At 42.6% G+C, this 17661-nt stretch overlaps 1 protein-coding gene across 7 annotated transcripts in view; it reads left to right on the top strand.

Annotated features, from left to right (window-relative positions):
- Positions 1 to 17661, top strand: part of LOC144494916 (transducin-like enhancer protein 4) — a 169716-nt gene that overhangs the window by 133447 nt on the left and 18608 nt on the right. For all 7 annotated transcript variants that reach the window (XM_078214513.1, XM_078214512.1, XM_078214511.1 and 4 more), the window contains 5 exons: positions 6914 to 7033; positions 8148 to 8201; positions 14722 to 14874; positions 16204 to 16336; positions 16638 to 16822. In XM_078214513.1, coding sequence (XP_078070639.1) covers positions 6914 to 7033; positions 8148 to 8201; positions 14722 to 14874; positions 16204 to 16336; positions 16638 to 16822 — 645 coding nt within the window. The remainder of the gene's footprint in view (positions 1 to 6913; positions 7034 to 8147; positions 8202 to 14721; positions 14875 to 16203; positions 16337 to 16637; positions 16823 to 17661) is intronic.

Genomic DNA, 17661 nt, shown 5'->3' with positions numbered 1-17661 from the left:
CCTCCATTGCTCTCTGTGGATGATCCTCTGAGAGAAGAAATTCTGCCTCTTCTCTGCCTTAGCTTATTTTAAACTTCCCACTCGTTCAAGATTTCCCTACATCAGGAAACATCCTCTCAGCGTCTACTTTGTTAAACCCCCTCAGAATCTTACACGTTTTGATAAAAGCACCTCTCATTTTTCTAAACTCCAATATGCTCAATGTTTCCTCAAAAGAAAAGCTCTTTCATCCCAGGAATCAGCCCAGTGAATCTTCTCTGAACTTTTTTCAATACAGATGTATCCCTCCTTAAATAAGGAGATCAAAACTCTACTCCGTTTTCTAGGTGTGGTCTCACCAATTCCTCGGTATTGCAAGACTTTCTTTCTCTTATTTTTTTTATCATCCTAGCAATAAAGGTCAACATTCAACCTACTTTCCTAATTGCTTGCTGTACTTGCATGTCAACATTTGCGAATCATATATGAGAACATCCAGACCCCTCTGTACTCACAATTTCCTACATTATACTCCTGCCAAACTTTTGCCCATTCACTGAACCTACCTATATCTTTGCACACTCATTGTATCATCTTCACAACTTGCTCTCCTACCTACCTTATATAATTAACAAATTTCACTACAGAACATTCAGTCCTTTCTTCAAGGTCATTAATATCGATTGTAAATAGTGGAGGCCTGAGCACCTACTCCTGTAGCACTCCACTACTTAGTTTGCCAACCTGAAAATGTCCCATTTATCTTTACTCTGTTTCCTATTCTTGCAGCCAACACACTATCCAAGCTTTTTGAAAAATTCTTTCACAGGCCATTCTCCATCCCTGATGCCCCTTAGAAGGTGGTGCTGAGCTGCTGCCTTGAACCGCTGCAGACTATTGGGTATAAGTTGAATGGGTGTAAGTTGAGAGAGGTGGATACTCGAGCAAGAACAAAGAACAGTACAGCACAGGAAACAGGCCCTTCGGCCCTCCAAGCCTGTGCCGCTCCTTGGTCCAACTAGACCAATCGTTTGTATCCCTCCATTCCCAGGCTGCTCATGTGACTATCCAGGTAAGTCTTAAACGATGTCAGCGTGCCTGCCTCCACCACCCTACTTGGCAGCGCATTCCAGGCCCCCACCACCCTCTGTGTAAAAAACGTCCCTCTGATGTCTGAGTTATACTTCGCCCCTCTCAGCTTGAGCCCGTGACCCCTCGTGATCGTCACCTCCGACCTGGGAAAAAGCTTCCCACTGTTCACCCTACCTATACCCTTCATAATCTTGTATACCTCTATTAGATCTCCCCTCATTCTCCGTCTTTCCAAGGAGAACAACCCCAGTCTACCCAATCTCTCCTCATAGCTAAGACCCTCCATACCAGGCAACATCCTGGTAAACCTTCTCTGCACTCTCTCCAATGCCTCCACGTCCTTCTGGTAGTGCGGCGACCAGAACTGGACGCAGTACTCCAAATGTGGCCTAACCAGCGTTCTATACAGCTGCATCATCAGACTCCAGCTTTTATACTCTATACCCCGTCCTATAAAGGCAAGCATACCATATGCCTTCTTCACCACCTTCTCCACCTGTGTTGCCACCTTCAAAGATTTGTGGACTTGCACACCTAGGTCCCTCTGTGTTTCTATACTCCTGATGACTCTGCCATTTATTGTATAACTCCTCCCTACATTATTTCTTCCAAAATGCATCACTTCGCATTTATCCGGATTAAACTCCATCTGCCACCTCTCCGCCCAATTTCCCAGCCTATCTATATCCTGCTGTATTGCCCGACAATGCTCTTCGCTATCCGCAATTCCAGCCATCTTCGTGTCATCCGCAAACTTGCTGATTACACCAGTTACACCTTCTTCCAAATCATTTATATATATCACAAATAGCAGAGGTCCCAGTACAGAGCCCTGCGGAACACCACTGGTCACAGACCTCCAGCCGGAAAAAGACCCTTCGACCACTACCCTCTGTCTCCTATGGCCAAGCCAGTTCTCCACCCATCTAGCCACTTCTCCTTGTATCCCATGAGCCTTAACCTTCTTAACCAACCTGCCATGTGGGACTTTGTCAAATGCCTTACTGAAATCCATATAGACGACATCCACGGCCCTTCCTTCATCAACCGTTTTTGTCACTTCCTCAAAAAACTCCACCAAATTTGTAAGGCACGACCTCCCTCTTACAAAACCATGCTGTCTGTCACTAATGAGATTGTTTCGTTCTAAATGCACATACATACAGACTTTGGTGTCCTTGTGCATCAGTTGCTGAAAGTAAGCACGTAGCTACAGCAGGCAATAAAGAAGCCAAAGTTCCTTGAGCTGCAGACACTTAGAACCCGATTTTAACATTTTGATTCCAAGTGCTGGGTGGACTTGAATCTGGGAATGTATCAGATCCGACTTCTAGACCCATTCTCTGGTGCCCCCATATGTACTCTGCCTGACAAAATATCAGCGATTCTGAATTGTGCTGCACAAGCCCCCCACCAGAGAGCGATCTGACCCATCACCTTCCCCCCCCCCCCCGCCACCAGAGAGCCGTCTAACCCACGTCCCTCCCTCCCCCCCCCCCCCACCAGCGAGCCATCTGACCCACCTCCCTCCCCCCACACCAGAGCGCGATCTGACCTGTCTCCCTCAGCCCCCCCCCATCACCAGAGAATCACCTGACCCCCTCTCTTCCCCCGCCCCGCCCCCCCCCCCCTCTCACCCCAACCACCGATCTGAGTCAGAGAGCCGCTGGAAGCTCTGAACGTACCTCCTCAGAAGCTCGAGCACCCGAATTGGACCTTTGCGGACCATGTCTGTTTCGCGCCAAATCTGGACAGGCGAACATGGTGGTAAAAGGGGAAGTGCTGGTAAAGTTGGGCGTCCAGCCCATTAATTCAATTTAAATGCATTCAAGTGCATTTAAATTGCTGTCACACCCGTTTTGGGCGCAGTCCCGATCACCGCCATTTTCAGCCATTGGTAAAGGGGGAGCGGTCGCAGAGGCAGTCACGGATCACACTACTCGCCTCATGCCCGAAAACAGACGCAACGTGATGGTAAAAATCGGGCTCTTACTGTGGATGTTGTTGCCATGGATCACCCAGGTATCCTCCAGTTCCCATATGCTGTATCCGCAACACATCACCTGCCTGCCATCTTTATTTTGCTTTTATTTAACTAATTAAGTTTCAGGTTTGGGAAATCACTTAACCATTATCTCTGATCACATTATGGATTTTAACTAATTATGCAATAAAATTAATCTAATACTTACATCTCCCCAGAATCAGTATAAGCTACTGCCCAGTTCTGGGGGTGAAAAAGTTTAAATATCACCAATCGCCGACAAGCATTATAATTCATGTCTCCAGGCTTCAGGTCTCAGGTCTCGCTGTCTCCGTTTCTGTAAGAGGGCGGACATCACCTCCACCCTCACTACACTGAATCCCCAGGTTCAAGCACTTGGTCTCATTGTACTCAGTCTCCAGTTATCACCTTTGTGCAACTTACTTTGTGTGTCCGTATTTGTACTAACTAGTTCAGATTCCAGAGAGCTGAATCAGCCACTGGTGGCTAGGGAACCAATTCTAACTAGGTAGCTGAACTGCAGCTGCCTCCAGCCATGAGCTTATTCAATACTGAACGTGACGGAAAAGTATCTACAATTTACTGTTATCGTTAATTTAGCAAGACAAGTGGATAAAGTAGTTAAGAAGGCATGTGACGTAGGGAGTGTGAGAGCGGTTGCTTAGTTGCCCGGAGATGGGGCCTGGGGTGGGAAAAGCGAGATTGAGTAGGGTGGCGGCTGTCCTGCGGGCACCCAGAGCGGGGGAGTCGCAATGTCCCAGCAGGGAGCCGCACTGCCGAGCTACAACAATGAACTGGTTAAATATATTGAAGATTTATGTACGAAAAAAAACTGAATCAACAAATCCTGCAAGAGGAGGAAGAGAAGAACAAGCTTCAGAACGATATCTGCATTTTAACAGAGAAACTTGACAAGGTCAACGAGGGTCTGGCATGCCAAATGGCACCCGGAAATGAATTTGATAGATATTGCAGAGAGTGAAGATGCTTACATGAAGAGCTTCGAAAACTCCCAGACACTGCTGACTGTCCTGAAGTGGAAAGCAGGGATTCTGAATAAAGTCAATGAAAATGATGACAACAGGACTCCTGAATTTTAGCAATCTGCTTCAGAGGAGCAGGAAGTGCAGGAGAGAGGGAACAATGAGAAACATAGTCAATAAATGCCTAATGCTGGAATAAAATGAAGTAAGAAGTTTCACAACACCAGGTTAAAGTCCACCAGGTTTATTTGGTAGCAAAAGCCACTCGCTTTCGGAGCGCTTGCTGCCTCTTCATCAGGTGAGAAAGCTAGTGGCTTTTGCTGCCAAATAAACCTGTTGGACTTTAACGTGGTGTTGTGAGACTTTTTACTGTGTTTACCCCAGTCCAACGCCGGCATCTCCACATCAGGAATAAAACGAAGGCAGATGTATACTTGCCTTTATTAGCCAAGGCATAGAGTTTAAGAGCAAGGAGGTTGTGCTGGAACTATTTATAACTTTGGTTTAAGCCACAGCAAGATTATATGTGCAGTTCTGGCGCATTATAGGAGGGATGTGATACCTCTGGAAAGGGTGCAAGGAGACTAACCAGGATGTTGCCTGAGCTGGAGAGTTTTAGTTATGAAGAGAGATTGGATAGCCTGGGGTTGTTTGCCTTGTAGCAGAGGAGATCGAGGGGGCACCTGATTGAGATGTATAAAATTGAGGGACATAAATAGTGTAGACAGGAAGAAACCTCTTCCCTTGATGGAGGGATAAATGACTAGAGAGCATAGACTTAAGGAAAGGGCAGGAGGTTTAGAGGGGATGTGAGGAAATATCTTTTTCACCTAAAAGGTGGTGGGAGCCTGGACCTCAGTGCCTGAAAAGATGGTGGAGGCAGTGACTCTCAAACATTTAAGAAGTATTTAGATGTGCAATTGTGATGGCCAAGGCATTCAAGGCCATGGGCCAAGTTCTGAAAAATGGGATTAGTATAGTTGGGTGGTTTTCTTTGACTGCCGCAGACATAATCAGCTGCAGGGCCTTTTTCTGTGCTCTATACCTTTGACTCTAAAGGCAAACTTAACCTGGGTTTTAAAAACCGATCGACCTTTAAAATCTCTCACTTACCTCATTCTTGGATTTAGCCACTGCACTCAGTCTCCAGCTACCACCTTTGTGCAAAAAAACGAAGTGCCTAACGGGCAGGAAAATGAAAGATTTTCCCACCCTTTTTTTGGCATACTCAGTTTCATGAATCCCCAGCACTCTGTGCTACCCAGAGTGCCTCAGGGGGATTCATGCCAGAAAGGAAGGGGTGGGGGCGGGGATGCCTCATCCCACTGAAGAGGCCATCACACTGAGCAGGCCCCTGCACATGCACCAATACCCCCCCCCCCCCATCGCCAGCCTCCCAATCATCAGCCTCCTGATTTCTTTTCCAGGCTCCCCTGCTGATCGCTGGCCTCCCCGACACCCCCCCCCCCCCATCCCTCAGGCCAGCCCCAATCCCAATCCCCCCTCTTTCCCCCCCCCCCCCATCTGCAGCCTTGATTCCCTCCACCCCCCCATGTGCAGCCCCGATTGCCTCCCCACTCCCTCTCCCACCAATCCCATTGCAGAGTGCACAGTGGGTTCTCTTTCCCAAGCCCCCTACCCACACCACTGGCCCTGCCCACAAGTAGGCTCTGGCCCCACCCCTTGGCACTGCCCGGGTGTCAGGTCACAGTGCTGGGCTGGCACCCCCCTGCCCCTGACATCCCGGGGGATCCTCAATGATCACATCTGATCCCCCTTGATGTGGACCAGCTTTAATCCCTGCTGCTGGGAACCTCTCCCAGTGGGGCGTTGGGGGCCGGGGGGGGGGGGGGGGGGGGGGGGGCTACTAGTGAGCCCGGAGACTATCGTCCCAAGCTCACTAATGATATTGAAATTATGTTTTCAATGTGGTAATCAGCCTCGCAGCGATTTCTGGCATGATGCTGATTACGCTGAAAATTATTGCCTGGGAGACCTGTGATCGACTGGACATGGGTCGCAATTCCCACTGCAGGTCCCCCGCTGTTGTCTCCAGGCCTGCAGCGCTACTCAACTGCACAGCAGGCCGGGAGAATTGCCCCCTTTGTGTTACAGAAATGGGATTGCTAAGACCATGGAAAGATTTAAAGAGAAGGATGAGAGTTTTAAATGCGAGATGTTGGGGGTCTGGATGCCAATGTAGATCAGAAAGACTAACAGTAATGGGTTAGCTGAGCTTGCTTGATGCAGACAAAAAAGGTTTTGATGATCTTATAGGGCATAAAGTGACAAGACCCTTAATGTCTTATGACATAATTATATATCAAATCTGAATCTACACAAATCGTGGTGGTTCAATTGTACCATTTCATTAATGTATCTCACAGTGTAAAAATATAACTGCTTTGATAGGTTCTTAGTCAATTTGAAATAGTACTAACTGGATTTTTGTCAGTTTCACTATCCCAGTACATATCTTAATGCAAATATGCTATAAATGTAAAGTCACCATAGACCCAGATGACTGTAGGTTGCTCTCCTCATTGAGGGGGAGAGCTGACTGGTGGTGATTTAACCTAATGATCACCACACCTCCAGCGAGGGGCAAGGTTGAGAAGGCAGGTCTTCATATATGCTATTAATGAATGAATTAAATCTACGTCACTTAGTAGACATGATATTGTTCAGCAGAGGCAACAACTGTACATTTATATCATTACATACCTTTTGGATAATAATTTAAAAACCCTTTTTCCTGCACTACGATATTTCCACTAACAGGCTTTTAACATCTTATCCATTATTATTGAAACCTCCAAGTGAATATAGTACAGCCTGTTGCTTGTCATTTCAGAGTTCCTCTGTGTCACCATCAGCCAGTTTCAGAGCTGCAGAGAAGCACAGAAACTCAAATGATTACTCCACAGAGAGCAAGAAGCAGAAGACTGATGATAAGGATTTAGCAAACCGTTATGTGAGTAACAATCAAATTGATGGGCATGTCTTTATATATTTTTTATATAATTGTGATCAACCTTGAGTTCTCAATTATTTGTCTGTGGATTATGTTCTGTACCACTCCCCAATCCCGCCTCCTCCAGTATTTTTTATGAACTGCACTTTTCTGCTTTTTAAAAACATTTGCTTAAGTGGGGAAGAAGACAAAACAAGGCTGTTATTTTGCTCTAGTAATAGAGTTGCTTCAGTAGTCTTTCTAGTAGCAGATTGTGCCTTTCTAAAAGTTTGAGTTTATTTATTAGTGTCACTAATAGGCTTACATTAACACTGCAATGAAGTTACTGTGAAAATCCCCCAGTCGCCAAGCCCTGGTGCCTGATCAGGTACACTGAGGGAGAATTTAGCATGGCCAAGGCACCTAACCAGCATGTCTTTTGGACTGTGTGAGGATACCAGAGCTCCTGAAGGAAACCCACGCAGACACAGGGAAAACATGCAGATTCAGCACAGACAGTGACCCAAACCAGGAATGGAACCCAGGTCCCTGGTGCTGTGAGGCAGCTGTGCTAACCACTGTCCACTTTTAAACTTTAAGACTCCTCTTGCTGGGTTTCTGTACAATCTTATATATTCAATTTCAAGCACTTTTTGTATACATGGATCGTAGGCCCAGTTTAGTCAGATGTAAAATGAAGCTCCTTCTCCAACAATGTACCATGACTCAACTTGAAGCTCTGAGGAACATTCCTAACTACAAATAGTGTAGCATTTTTTTTTCCATTTTGCTGTTTCGTCATGTGGAACCACAAGAGCCTGGGATTGGTTTGAGACTGGCTGAGTAATTTTGACCCTGCTTGTAAAAATCCTATCAAAGTGAAAGACTAGTGTTTAACCTGTGCTTTTGGTTTCTTGCTCTCTAAACTTTCTGTTTTGTATTATATCAGTCAAGTATGGGCATAATGGAGACTGCTGCATCACTAATTAAACTGCTCCGATATATCTGTTATGCAATCAACTCTTAAATAACTCAATCACTATAATATATTTGAATAGCTGTCTAAATTCAGTTGAAGTTAATGTACATTCATCAGATCTTATAAAATGTATTATTTATTTATATACATATTTAGGATAGTGATGGAGAGAAGAGTGATGACAACTTGGTGGTGGATGTCTCCAATGAGGTTTGTAGTGGTTGGTTTCAAGAACGTTTGAATGCAATGATTTTCTTGGTGTTGGTATTTAGCATGGGCTTTCCATTAATATTGTACCACAGGGTTTTTCTTGGCTCATTGTCTTTTCAATCAACTATTGGTTTAAACTCCAAGAATCTAATTTACTTAATTAAATGATTATCAAAGTAAAAATCTGACATGAAAAAGGCTCTAAATGAAAATATGATTATCTAAAATGTTTTAGGAAATTTAAATGCACGCTTGAAAACGCTGAACCAAAAAATATTTATGTATTGTTTGTGTTTATCTGTAAATATAAAGAAAAACTGCATACCAGGGGTTGATTACAAGGCAATAATATGCCGGACATAAAATAACTAGATAAAATATATGGTTCAGAATGCAATGGGATATAGGTTGAGATTGAGGTTGCCATATATTCCATCTTCCACCTGTGTAACCTCATTTAAAACTCTGCCGCCTCTATCCTAGCTTGCACCAAATCTCATTCACCCACCACCCCTGTGCTCACTGATTTACATTGAATGGCAATGTCTTCATTTTAAAATACTCATCCTTGTTTTCATAACTTTCAATGGCTTTGACCTTCTCTACCTCTGTAACCTCCTCCAGCCTCTACGATTTGCCAAGATTTCTGCATTCTTCCAATTGCGGCCTGCGTTTTTTAATAAGACCATAAGATGTAGGAGAAGAAGTAGGTCACTCTGCCCATCGAATCTGCTCCACCATTAAATGAGATCATGATTGATCTGATGTGATAGTTCTCAACTCCACTTTCCTGCCTTATCCCCGTAATTCTTGATTCCCTTACTGATTAAAAATCTGTCCATCTCAGCCCCAAAGATACTTAGCAACCCAGTCTATACAGTTTTCTGTGGTAAATAATTTCACAGATTCACTACCCCCTGAGAGAAGAAATTTCTCCTCATCTCTGTTTTAAATGGGTGAACCCTTGCTCTGAGATTATGCTCTCTGGCCCTCGACTCACCCGCAAGGGGAAATAATCTCTCAGCATCTACCCTCTGAAGCATCCTGAGAATCCTGTACATATCAATAAGATCACCTCTCAGTCTTCTAAACTCTAATAATACAGGCTCAACTTCTCCTCATAAGAAAACCCCTCCATACCCGGGATCAACCTAGTGAACCTTTAAGGACTGTCTTCAATGCCAGTATATCTTTCCTTAGATAAAGGGACCAAAACTGTTCACAGTATTCTAGGTGTGGTCTAACTAGTGCTTGTGTTTTAGTAAAACTTCCCCATTTTATATCCCACTCCCTTTAAAATAAAGGCCAACATTCCATCCATACCTGCTGAACCTGCATGCTGGCTTTTTGTGATTTATATATATATATTTATACATGAGAACTCCCAAGTCCCTCTGTGTTGCAGCTTTCTGCAGTCTTACTCCATTTAAATAATATTCAGCTCCTTTATTCTATGTAGCAAAGTGAATAACTTCCCATTTTCCTACATTATATTCCATATGCCAGATTTTTGCTCACTCACTCAACCTGTCTCTACCCTCTGTAGACTCTGTCATCCTCATGACTTACCTTGCTACTAATTTTTGTGTCCTCCATCAACTTGGCAATAGTAGATTTGTTTCCCTGTCCAAATCATTAAAATATATTGTAAATAATTGTGGCTCCAGCACTATGGCACTCCACTAGTTACAGGTTGCCATCCTGAAAATACCTCTCTTATCCCAACTCTGTATTTTATTCGTTAGCCAACCCTCTATCTGTGCTAATATACTATGCCCAATTCCATGGGCTCTTATCTAATTAAGTAATCTTTGTTGCGGCACCTTACCGAATGCTGTTTGGAAATCCAAGTATATTATATCTACTGGTCCCTCTTTATCTATCCTGCCTGTTAGTGCCTCAACAAATTCTAATAAATTTGTTAGGCATGATTTCCCTTTCATGAAGCTATGCTCACATTTTAATCACTCCACCACATTGGCTATGCTTTCAATTGCCTAGGCTCTAATTCTGGAATTCATTCCCTAAATGTCCGCAGCTTTCTAACTTTTTTTCTCATTTAAGATGCTCCTTAAAACCTACCCCTTTAACCAAGAGCTATAGAGCGATAAATGGGAACAAACTAGGAAGAAATAAAATAATTGTGCACAATGTAGATGTACAGTAAGTAGTCTCGCAACACCAGGTTAAAGCCCAACAGGTTTATTTGGTAGCACGAGTTTTTGGAGCATTGCCCCTTCATCAGATGAGTGTAGATGTAGGAAGTGCTGTTCCAATTAAATAACATCCTATAGACTTAACTCACTAAGGTTGGCAGACTAAGGTTCAAAAGAAGATTGAAGCATGTTTTAAAATGATGTCATTTAAGTGAGTTGCAGCGAGTGGAGCTCACCCATAGTGATGATACCTAAACCAGATGGTACACAACAATTGTGTATTGACAATAGAAAAGTCAATGCAGTCACAAGGTCAGGTTCATATTCTATTCCTCAATTGAAGAACATATTGAGAAGGTGGGACAAGCAAATTTCATTTCTAAACTTGACTTGCAAAAAGGATACTGACAAATACCTTTATCTAAAAGAACAAAGGAGATTTCAGCTTTCGTGACACCAAATGGTCTGCACCAGTTTAAAGTCATGCCGTTTGGAAAGAAGAATGCACCAGCAATGTTCCGAAGACTAACCAATAAGATCATTTCCAGACTGGCTAATTGTGCAGTGTACGTAGATGATATGGTGGCTTTCAATCAGATGTGGAATGAGCATTTGGAGCAGTTAAAGAAATTGTTCGACTTCAGGAAGTGGGCTTCGTGCGGCTAAATGTGAATTCGCAAAAGCCCAAGTTCTAAGGCCATACTTACCCAAGGTCTTAGGACGTGGACAGATGGTCCCACGGATTGTGAAAACAAAGGTTATCAGAGAGTTCCCGATACCATAGACGAATAGGGAAGTACTGAGATCCCTGGGCATGAGTGGCTTCTCCAGGAAATTTGTGCCAAATTTGAGCAGTGTGGTTGTTCCACTGATTGAACTGCTAAAAATGTACAGAAAGTTTCAGCGTATGTCTGAGCCTCAGGAGGCATTTGACAACCTTAAGAACTGTTAACCACCCCACCAGTGTTCACAACACTGAATTATGCAAAAATATTCAAGGTGGCCATTGATGTGGGTGTTGGTGCTGTACTGTTAGAAGAAGATGATGAAAGGATAGAAAGACCATTTGGTTACATTACTAGAAAACAAAATAGTCATTGACAAAAATGTTTGGCTATTGAAAAGGAGACATTAATTTTGGTGTTGGCATTTTAACATTGATGTTGCCAGCAATTCATCAGAGACGATTATTTACTCTGACCATAATTCATTGAAGTTTCTGGAGAAATTTCAAGATAAGAATGCAAGACTGTTCAGATGGAATTTATTACTACAACCGTTAATTTGAAAATTATACATGTGGCAGGAAGGGAGAAGGTGATTGCAAATGTTTTATCACGACTTTGATGAAAGAAGGATGGAAACATCCAGTCTAGTAAGAGAAAGACTGAACTGGAATATACTACTGTTATATTTGCATGCTTAGATGTAATAAGATGCATGTATATGTTTTGTAGAGTACTAATAGTGTGGAAAATAGAGGTTTTGAAAAATGAAGCCATCTTTTCATATTGGTTCATTTTTTTAAGGGGGATGGTGTAATGATACTGCTATTTTGATATATTTTATATTTAAGGTAGGGTTGCTTTAACAGGCAGTGTTTTACAAGAGTCGATTTGTCTGGTAAACATGCAGCAGATGCTAAGGTTAATGGCTGATTTTAGCTGGGAATGTGTTACTTTGTAGAGTTAATGGACCTTTATTTAGGTTCTCCTGGGATTTTAGACTAGGTATGTAGAGTCATGTCAGTTTTTGATTGATTAGTCTGGTTGATGCGGCAGACTCGTGTGCTTAATGGGAGGAGCTAAGCTTGCTGGAAAGCCAGTTTCATATTCATTTTAAAAGAAAAAGGTTGGTGCCTGGGCTGCCAGAAGAAAGCAGTGTCTCTCTGTGTGTGTGTGTCTCTCTCTCTCTCTCTTTCTCCAGAGGTATTCTGAAAGCTCTAATACTGTTAACCAAAGTCTCCTGTGTTTTGCTGACTAAATATAAAAAGGAGTTGAAGTCTATAAGGGAAATTTTTGCTTCATTGGAACTCATAGTGATAGGTTAACAGTTAAGAATTATATCTTGTCATGTTTAAGTATTGTTCAGTTGTTGAAGATTAAGCTAATTTGTTTGTTATAGATAAAATTTGTTGTTAAATAAAATTTGTTTTGATAAAATCTCCCTTCTTTGTCAGTAGAATTGCACTTGGAGTGAAACATCTTGTCCTCACTATGCCAATGTAGCAAATTGTTGGGGTCTAGTCTGACATCATAATATACCTTTGGGTTTCTGATTTGGTACTCTTATAATTATAAGCCCTTAATACTTTCCTTAACTCCCCTCGGAAGCTATGGATTGTTCTTTCTCACTGCGTTTTTGATTTTTAATGGAATGTATTTCAGTGAACATCTTTAAACCTTTCTTAAAATGTTTTCACTCTTTATTTACCACCATACAAAATTTATAGTGATAACTACAAAATAAACTGCTATGTACAGAAAATTAGAAGCGATCCCAGAGAGGGGGCAACAACAGACCCCAAAGAGCGAGGGCAACTCCGCTGAGAACAACAGGAGATGCCAGAGAAAGCGCAACTCCACCAGGGGGGGGGGGGGGGGGGGGGAGAGAAAGAAAGAGAGAGAGAATGACAAAAGACACCAGGGCAATAAGAAAATAAACAGTTGCAAGAACAGTTGATTGTCCTGCAAGATCAAATGCAAAAGGAATGTGTAACCATTCAACAATATGAAGAAATGATGACTGTCTTAAATGGCAGAATTAAAGCAATAGAAGACACCCAAGATGATCCTATTAAATTACAAGAAAGCTCAAGATAAAGCAATTGAGCTTTGCAAAGAGAAGAAAAACCTGTTGACAGGCCTTCAAACACTCGACAAAATTTCCTTAGGTCAAGATTTATTCCTCTGGAAGATTACAAAGTAAAGCAAAATGACTTTAACATCACTCTGAACAAACTGATGAACCAGTTGCTGGAAACAGTACAATTACCATTGCTGCAATCGTGAAGAACTGAGCTATGGAAGAACTGTCACACATCAAGACCATCTCAATTCATAAAGTTAGAGATTGAGATGGGGAGCAAGGATAGCAAGTAAAAATTGTACTGTAATTCTCCATTGGAAGGGAGGAAATTTTTCTTTAGAGAAGAAAGGGGAATGTTATGTTGCCTGCATGCCATTGTAATGTAAAGGTGCTCAGCAGAGCAAGGATTAACATAGGACTGGTGAATAGCATTGCCTATGGTATGATGAATAGAGTAATATGGTAATACTCTCAGTGAACAGTCAAGAATCAGAACTCTAAGTAAGCATCCTACCTGCATGAAAAAAGTACCATGCATGACCATACCTTGGATCTGTGACTAGTTAAAGAATCAATGATTCATGTTGAAACAGACAACTCTCAAGATCTCCCCATTGAAACATTTAAAGAACCCATAATATAACATACTGTGGCAGCAACAGCACAATATTGTGACAGGTTCCACAACATGTTGGTCTAGGAAACACCCACAAAAGTGTTCTTAAAAACTCATCTTTTGGGCTACCTTTGCCAATTTGAATTGTCCAATCTACATGAAGATTAAAGTCCTCCACAATTATTACATTGTTTAAAGTTTAAGGTTTGTTTATTTATTAGTGTCACAAGTAGGCTTGCATTAACACTGCAATGAAGTTACTGTGAAAATCCCCGAGTCGCCACGTTCCATCAGGCACACTGAGGGAGAATTTGGCATGGCCAATGCAACTAACCGGCTCATCTTTCGGACGGTGGGGGGAAACCGGAGCATCTGGAGGAAACCCACTCAAACGGGGAGAATGTGCAGACTCTGCACAGACAGTGGCCCAAACCGAGAACTGAACCCAGGTCCCTGGCGCTGTGAGGCAGCAGTTCTAACCACTGTGCCACCGTGCCAGTTCTGGGTTATTGCTGGGTTAATATCCTGGAATTCTTTAACCAACACCATTCTAAGAACAAAATATCACAAAGATATAGTGATTCGACCAGAAATCAAACCAAGTTTTTGTGGCCTTTCCAGTATTGCCCATACCTAGTTTTAATTTATACAGTAATTTTTGTGGTGATATGTATGTTATTTTCTTCTGATATTAGCTTTCTGTGCAGACAATTAAGGCCAGTTCTGTATTAATGCAGAGTATTGATTTTTGATTTCCATACATAGACCTTAACCAATTTGATTGAATCAATTTATGTTTATTGAGAAATAATAGAATGCATTTTTCGAATGTAATATGACCAGGTTATAGTATAACTTATTATTGTAAGTATAGATTTTGTTTTATTTTCCCTCTGTTTTGGAATGCTGTTCATTTAAAAATTTTGTGTTCCTTTTTCAGGATCCCACCTCACCACGAGGTAGCCCACCCCACTCACCAAGGGAAAATGGCTTAGATAAATCTCGCCTGTTAAAAAAGGATGCACCTATAAGCCCAGCTTCCATTGCTTCCTCCAGTAGTACCCCTTCCTCAAAGTCCAAAGAAATGGGTCTAGTAAGCATCGTGTCTACATTTCTATATGAACTCTTCAATTAGAAATCATTAATGTTAACAGAGGCTCATTCTAATTCAGTAAAATTATTATCTTTCACTCCACTCCATTGCTGCTCTAACGTCTGTCCTATGGAGCTCCCTGTTTCTGCTGTATGACATGGAACCAAGTGCTGAAACTTGGTGATCATAAGTTTTCTGCAGAAGTGAACTTCAAGAGCAAATCAAATCGATATCTCTGGCTTAAAAACTGCAAATTTGAACCAGAGAGAAAAAAAAACTGCTGGATTCCTAGGTGACTCAGTACCCTTGAAAATAAAAAAACTGCTTTGGATGTAAAGCTTCCATTAGAAAATCTCACACAATTTAAAAGCCAGCGGTTGTGGTAGGCACTGAATTACATACCTGCAGCCAATGTGCTGGTTTCCCAGCTCCATATCCCCCGGACCATTTTCCTGGAGGTGGGCTGGGAGGGGCAGGGCTTTCCACCTGCAATCCACAAGTGACCAGCTTAACCAATTAAAGTTCAATTAAGGCCTATTCTCAGAGGCTGACTGGGATCTTCAAGGCAGCCTTCAGGTCCCCAGAGACTGTGGGGAACAAAGCAGCTGCCGACAGACAACTTCCCACAGGGCCTGCCCTTTAGCCAGGTCTAGAGGCCTTCCTCACCATCCAAGTTTCAATCACAGTTGCCTTGTGGAGAGGATTCCCTCCCCCCCCCACCCTCCCCTCCACAATGGGGACCTGGCAGCTGATGATGCCATTTTAAAATTTCAAATTGAGAAAGTTTGGAGAGCGGGCACCTCCATTTTGGAAAGCCTTTTCCCTCTGTTAACGTCCATGGCATCCTGCTGCTGCTTCTAAGCGGTACGTACTCGTATTGGCTCTTGAGCTTCAGAGCCCACTTTTCCTCCATAATTGGACAGTGAACCCATTCTCTGCCTGTTAATTGACCATATTGGGGAAAATCACAGATAAGTGACTACAGTGCAGGCTTCTGACTCCCATTTAAGCCTGATCACGGGGTCCTGACACCCACAGGCAAAATCCTGCCCCAGGTCTTTGCATCTTATCTGTTTATAGCATGGTATGTAAAATCTGTGATTCGCTTTGATGGAAAAGCACATGAACTCAGCTTTTTTAAAAAAAATACTATTGATTTTTGGCAAAAATAATTTGACATTTTCTCAATTACAGCTGTTGGTGTTATTATTAACATTTTAGATTGGTTGTTGGCCTATGTCATCACAATGTTAATATACAATAAATGATTCGTTGCAGTACAACTTTGGAGTTGCCATATTGACAAAGCAGTTTTCTGTTTGTTTGCAGAACGAGAAATCGACTACTCCAGTGTCAAAGTCAAATACTCCAACTCCACGATCAGATGCTCCAACTCCAGGAAGTAATTCCACCCCTGGATTGAGGCCGGTCCCTGGTAAACCACCAGGAATTGATCCATTAGGTAGATAAATAGTTCCCTATAAACAATTGTCTTTGTATAGCTTTCTAATCTTATCCTTGCCTTAGGCATAAGTTGCTGTTTCAATGTTGTAGAATCAATTTTCCATTTCACATGTTTACAGTGGCAAAAATCCTGTTACAATTTTTACATGGAAAGGTCCTTACAGGAAGCAAGCGTAACATTGTAAGCACTTTGATTTTTGTTCCCCTCCTCTTGCTCTCTCAGATTGAACAATAGCTGAGATGAACTAAAAGTATTTGGAGCTTACAGACACTAACAACAGACATTTGGTAATTTACAGGCTTGAGGACTCCTATGGCAGTGCCGTGCCCTTATCCTGCTCCGTTTGGAATAGTGCCCCATGCTGGCATGAATGGAGACCTAACAAGCCCGGGGGCGTATGCAGGTTTACATAATATCTCCCCCCAGATGAGTGCAGCAGCCGCTGCTGCAGCAGCAGCAGCTGCTTACGGCCGATCTCCAGTGGTGAGTGAATTGAGCAGGCTTTTAACTTTGAATTGACTAAGCTATTTTTGTTTTGTCAATAAGAAGACTGCTTATTTGAATGAATTTAAGCCAGGAAAACAGTTCAACCTGTGCCTGTAGATACTACTGTCGTAAAGGGTAATATCTGGCTATTGAACCATTTTGAATGAATGCAGCCCATCGTGGCAGGAACCATAGCAACAAGGCCCGCTTAATCATGGGTGAGGTGCCACTGTGGCATAACCTCCTTCGAATAGGTCAGAGAGCAGAAGGGGCTGACGCTGGATTCCTGACCACTGCTAGCGTGATGTCAGTTGGGCTCATTAGTGAGTCTAATTAAAATTCATTATCCCTGAGTCCACCACAATTTAGTGGTGGCTCAGGGATTAAATTGGAGCTGCACAGCTTTCATATGAGTTAAGAGTAGGCCATCTGGCCCCTCGAGCCTGCTCCGCCATTCAATAAAATCATAGCTGACCTCTTTGTGGACTCGGCTCCAATACCCACCCGCTCACCATAACCCTTAATTACTTTACTGTTCAATAATGTATCTATCTTTGCCTTCAAAACATTCAATGAGGTAGCCTCAACTGCTTCACTGGGCAGGGAATTCCACAGATTCACAACTCTTTGTGTGAAGAAGTTCCTCCTCAATTCAGTCCTAAATCTGCTTCCCCTTATTTTGAGGCTATGCCCCCTAGTTCTAGTTTCACCCGCCAGTGGAAACAACTTCCCTGCTTCTATCTTATCTATTCCTTTCATAATCTTATAGGTTTCTATAAGATTTCCCCTCATTCTTCTGAATTCCAATGAGTATAGCCTCAGTCTCTCCTCATAAG

This window comes from Mustelus asterias, chromosome 6 (assembly GCF_964213995.1).
Source record: "Mustelus asterias chromosome 6, sMusAst1.hap1.1, whole genome shotgun sequence".
Classification (NCBI taxonomy): Eukaryota; Metazoa; Chordata; class Chondrichthyes; order Carcharhiniformes; family Triakidae; genus Mustelus; species Mustelus asterias.
Note: the sequence above shows the minus strand (reverse complement) of the source record. Positions and strands in the feature narration are given on the sequence as shown.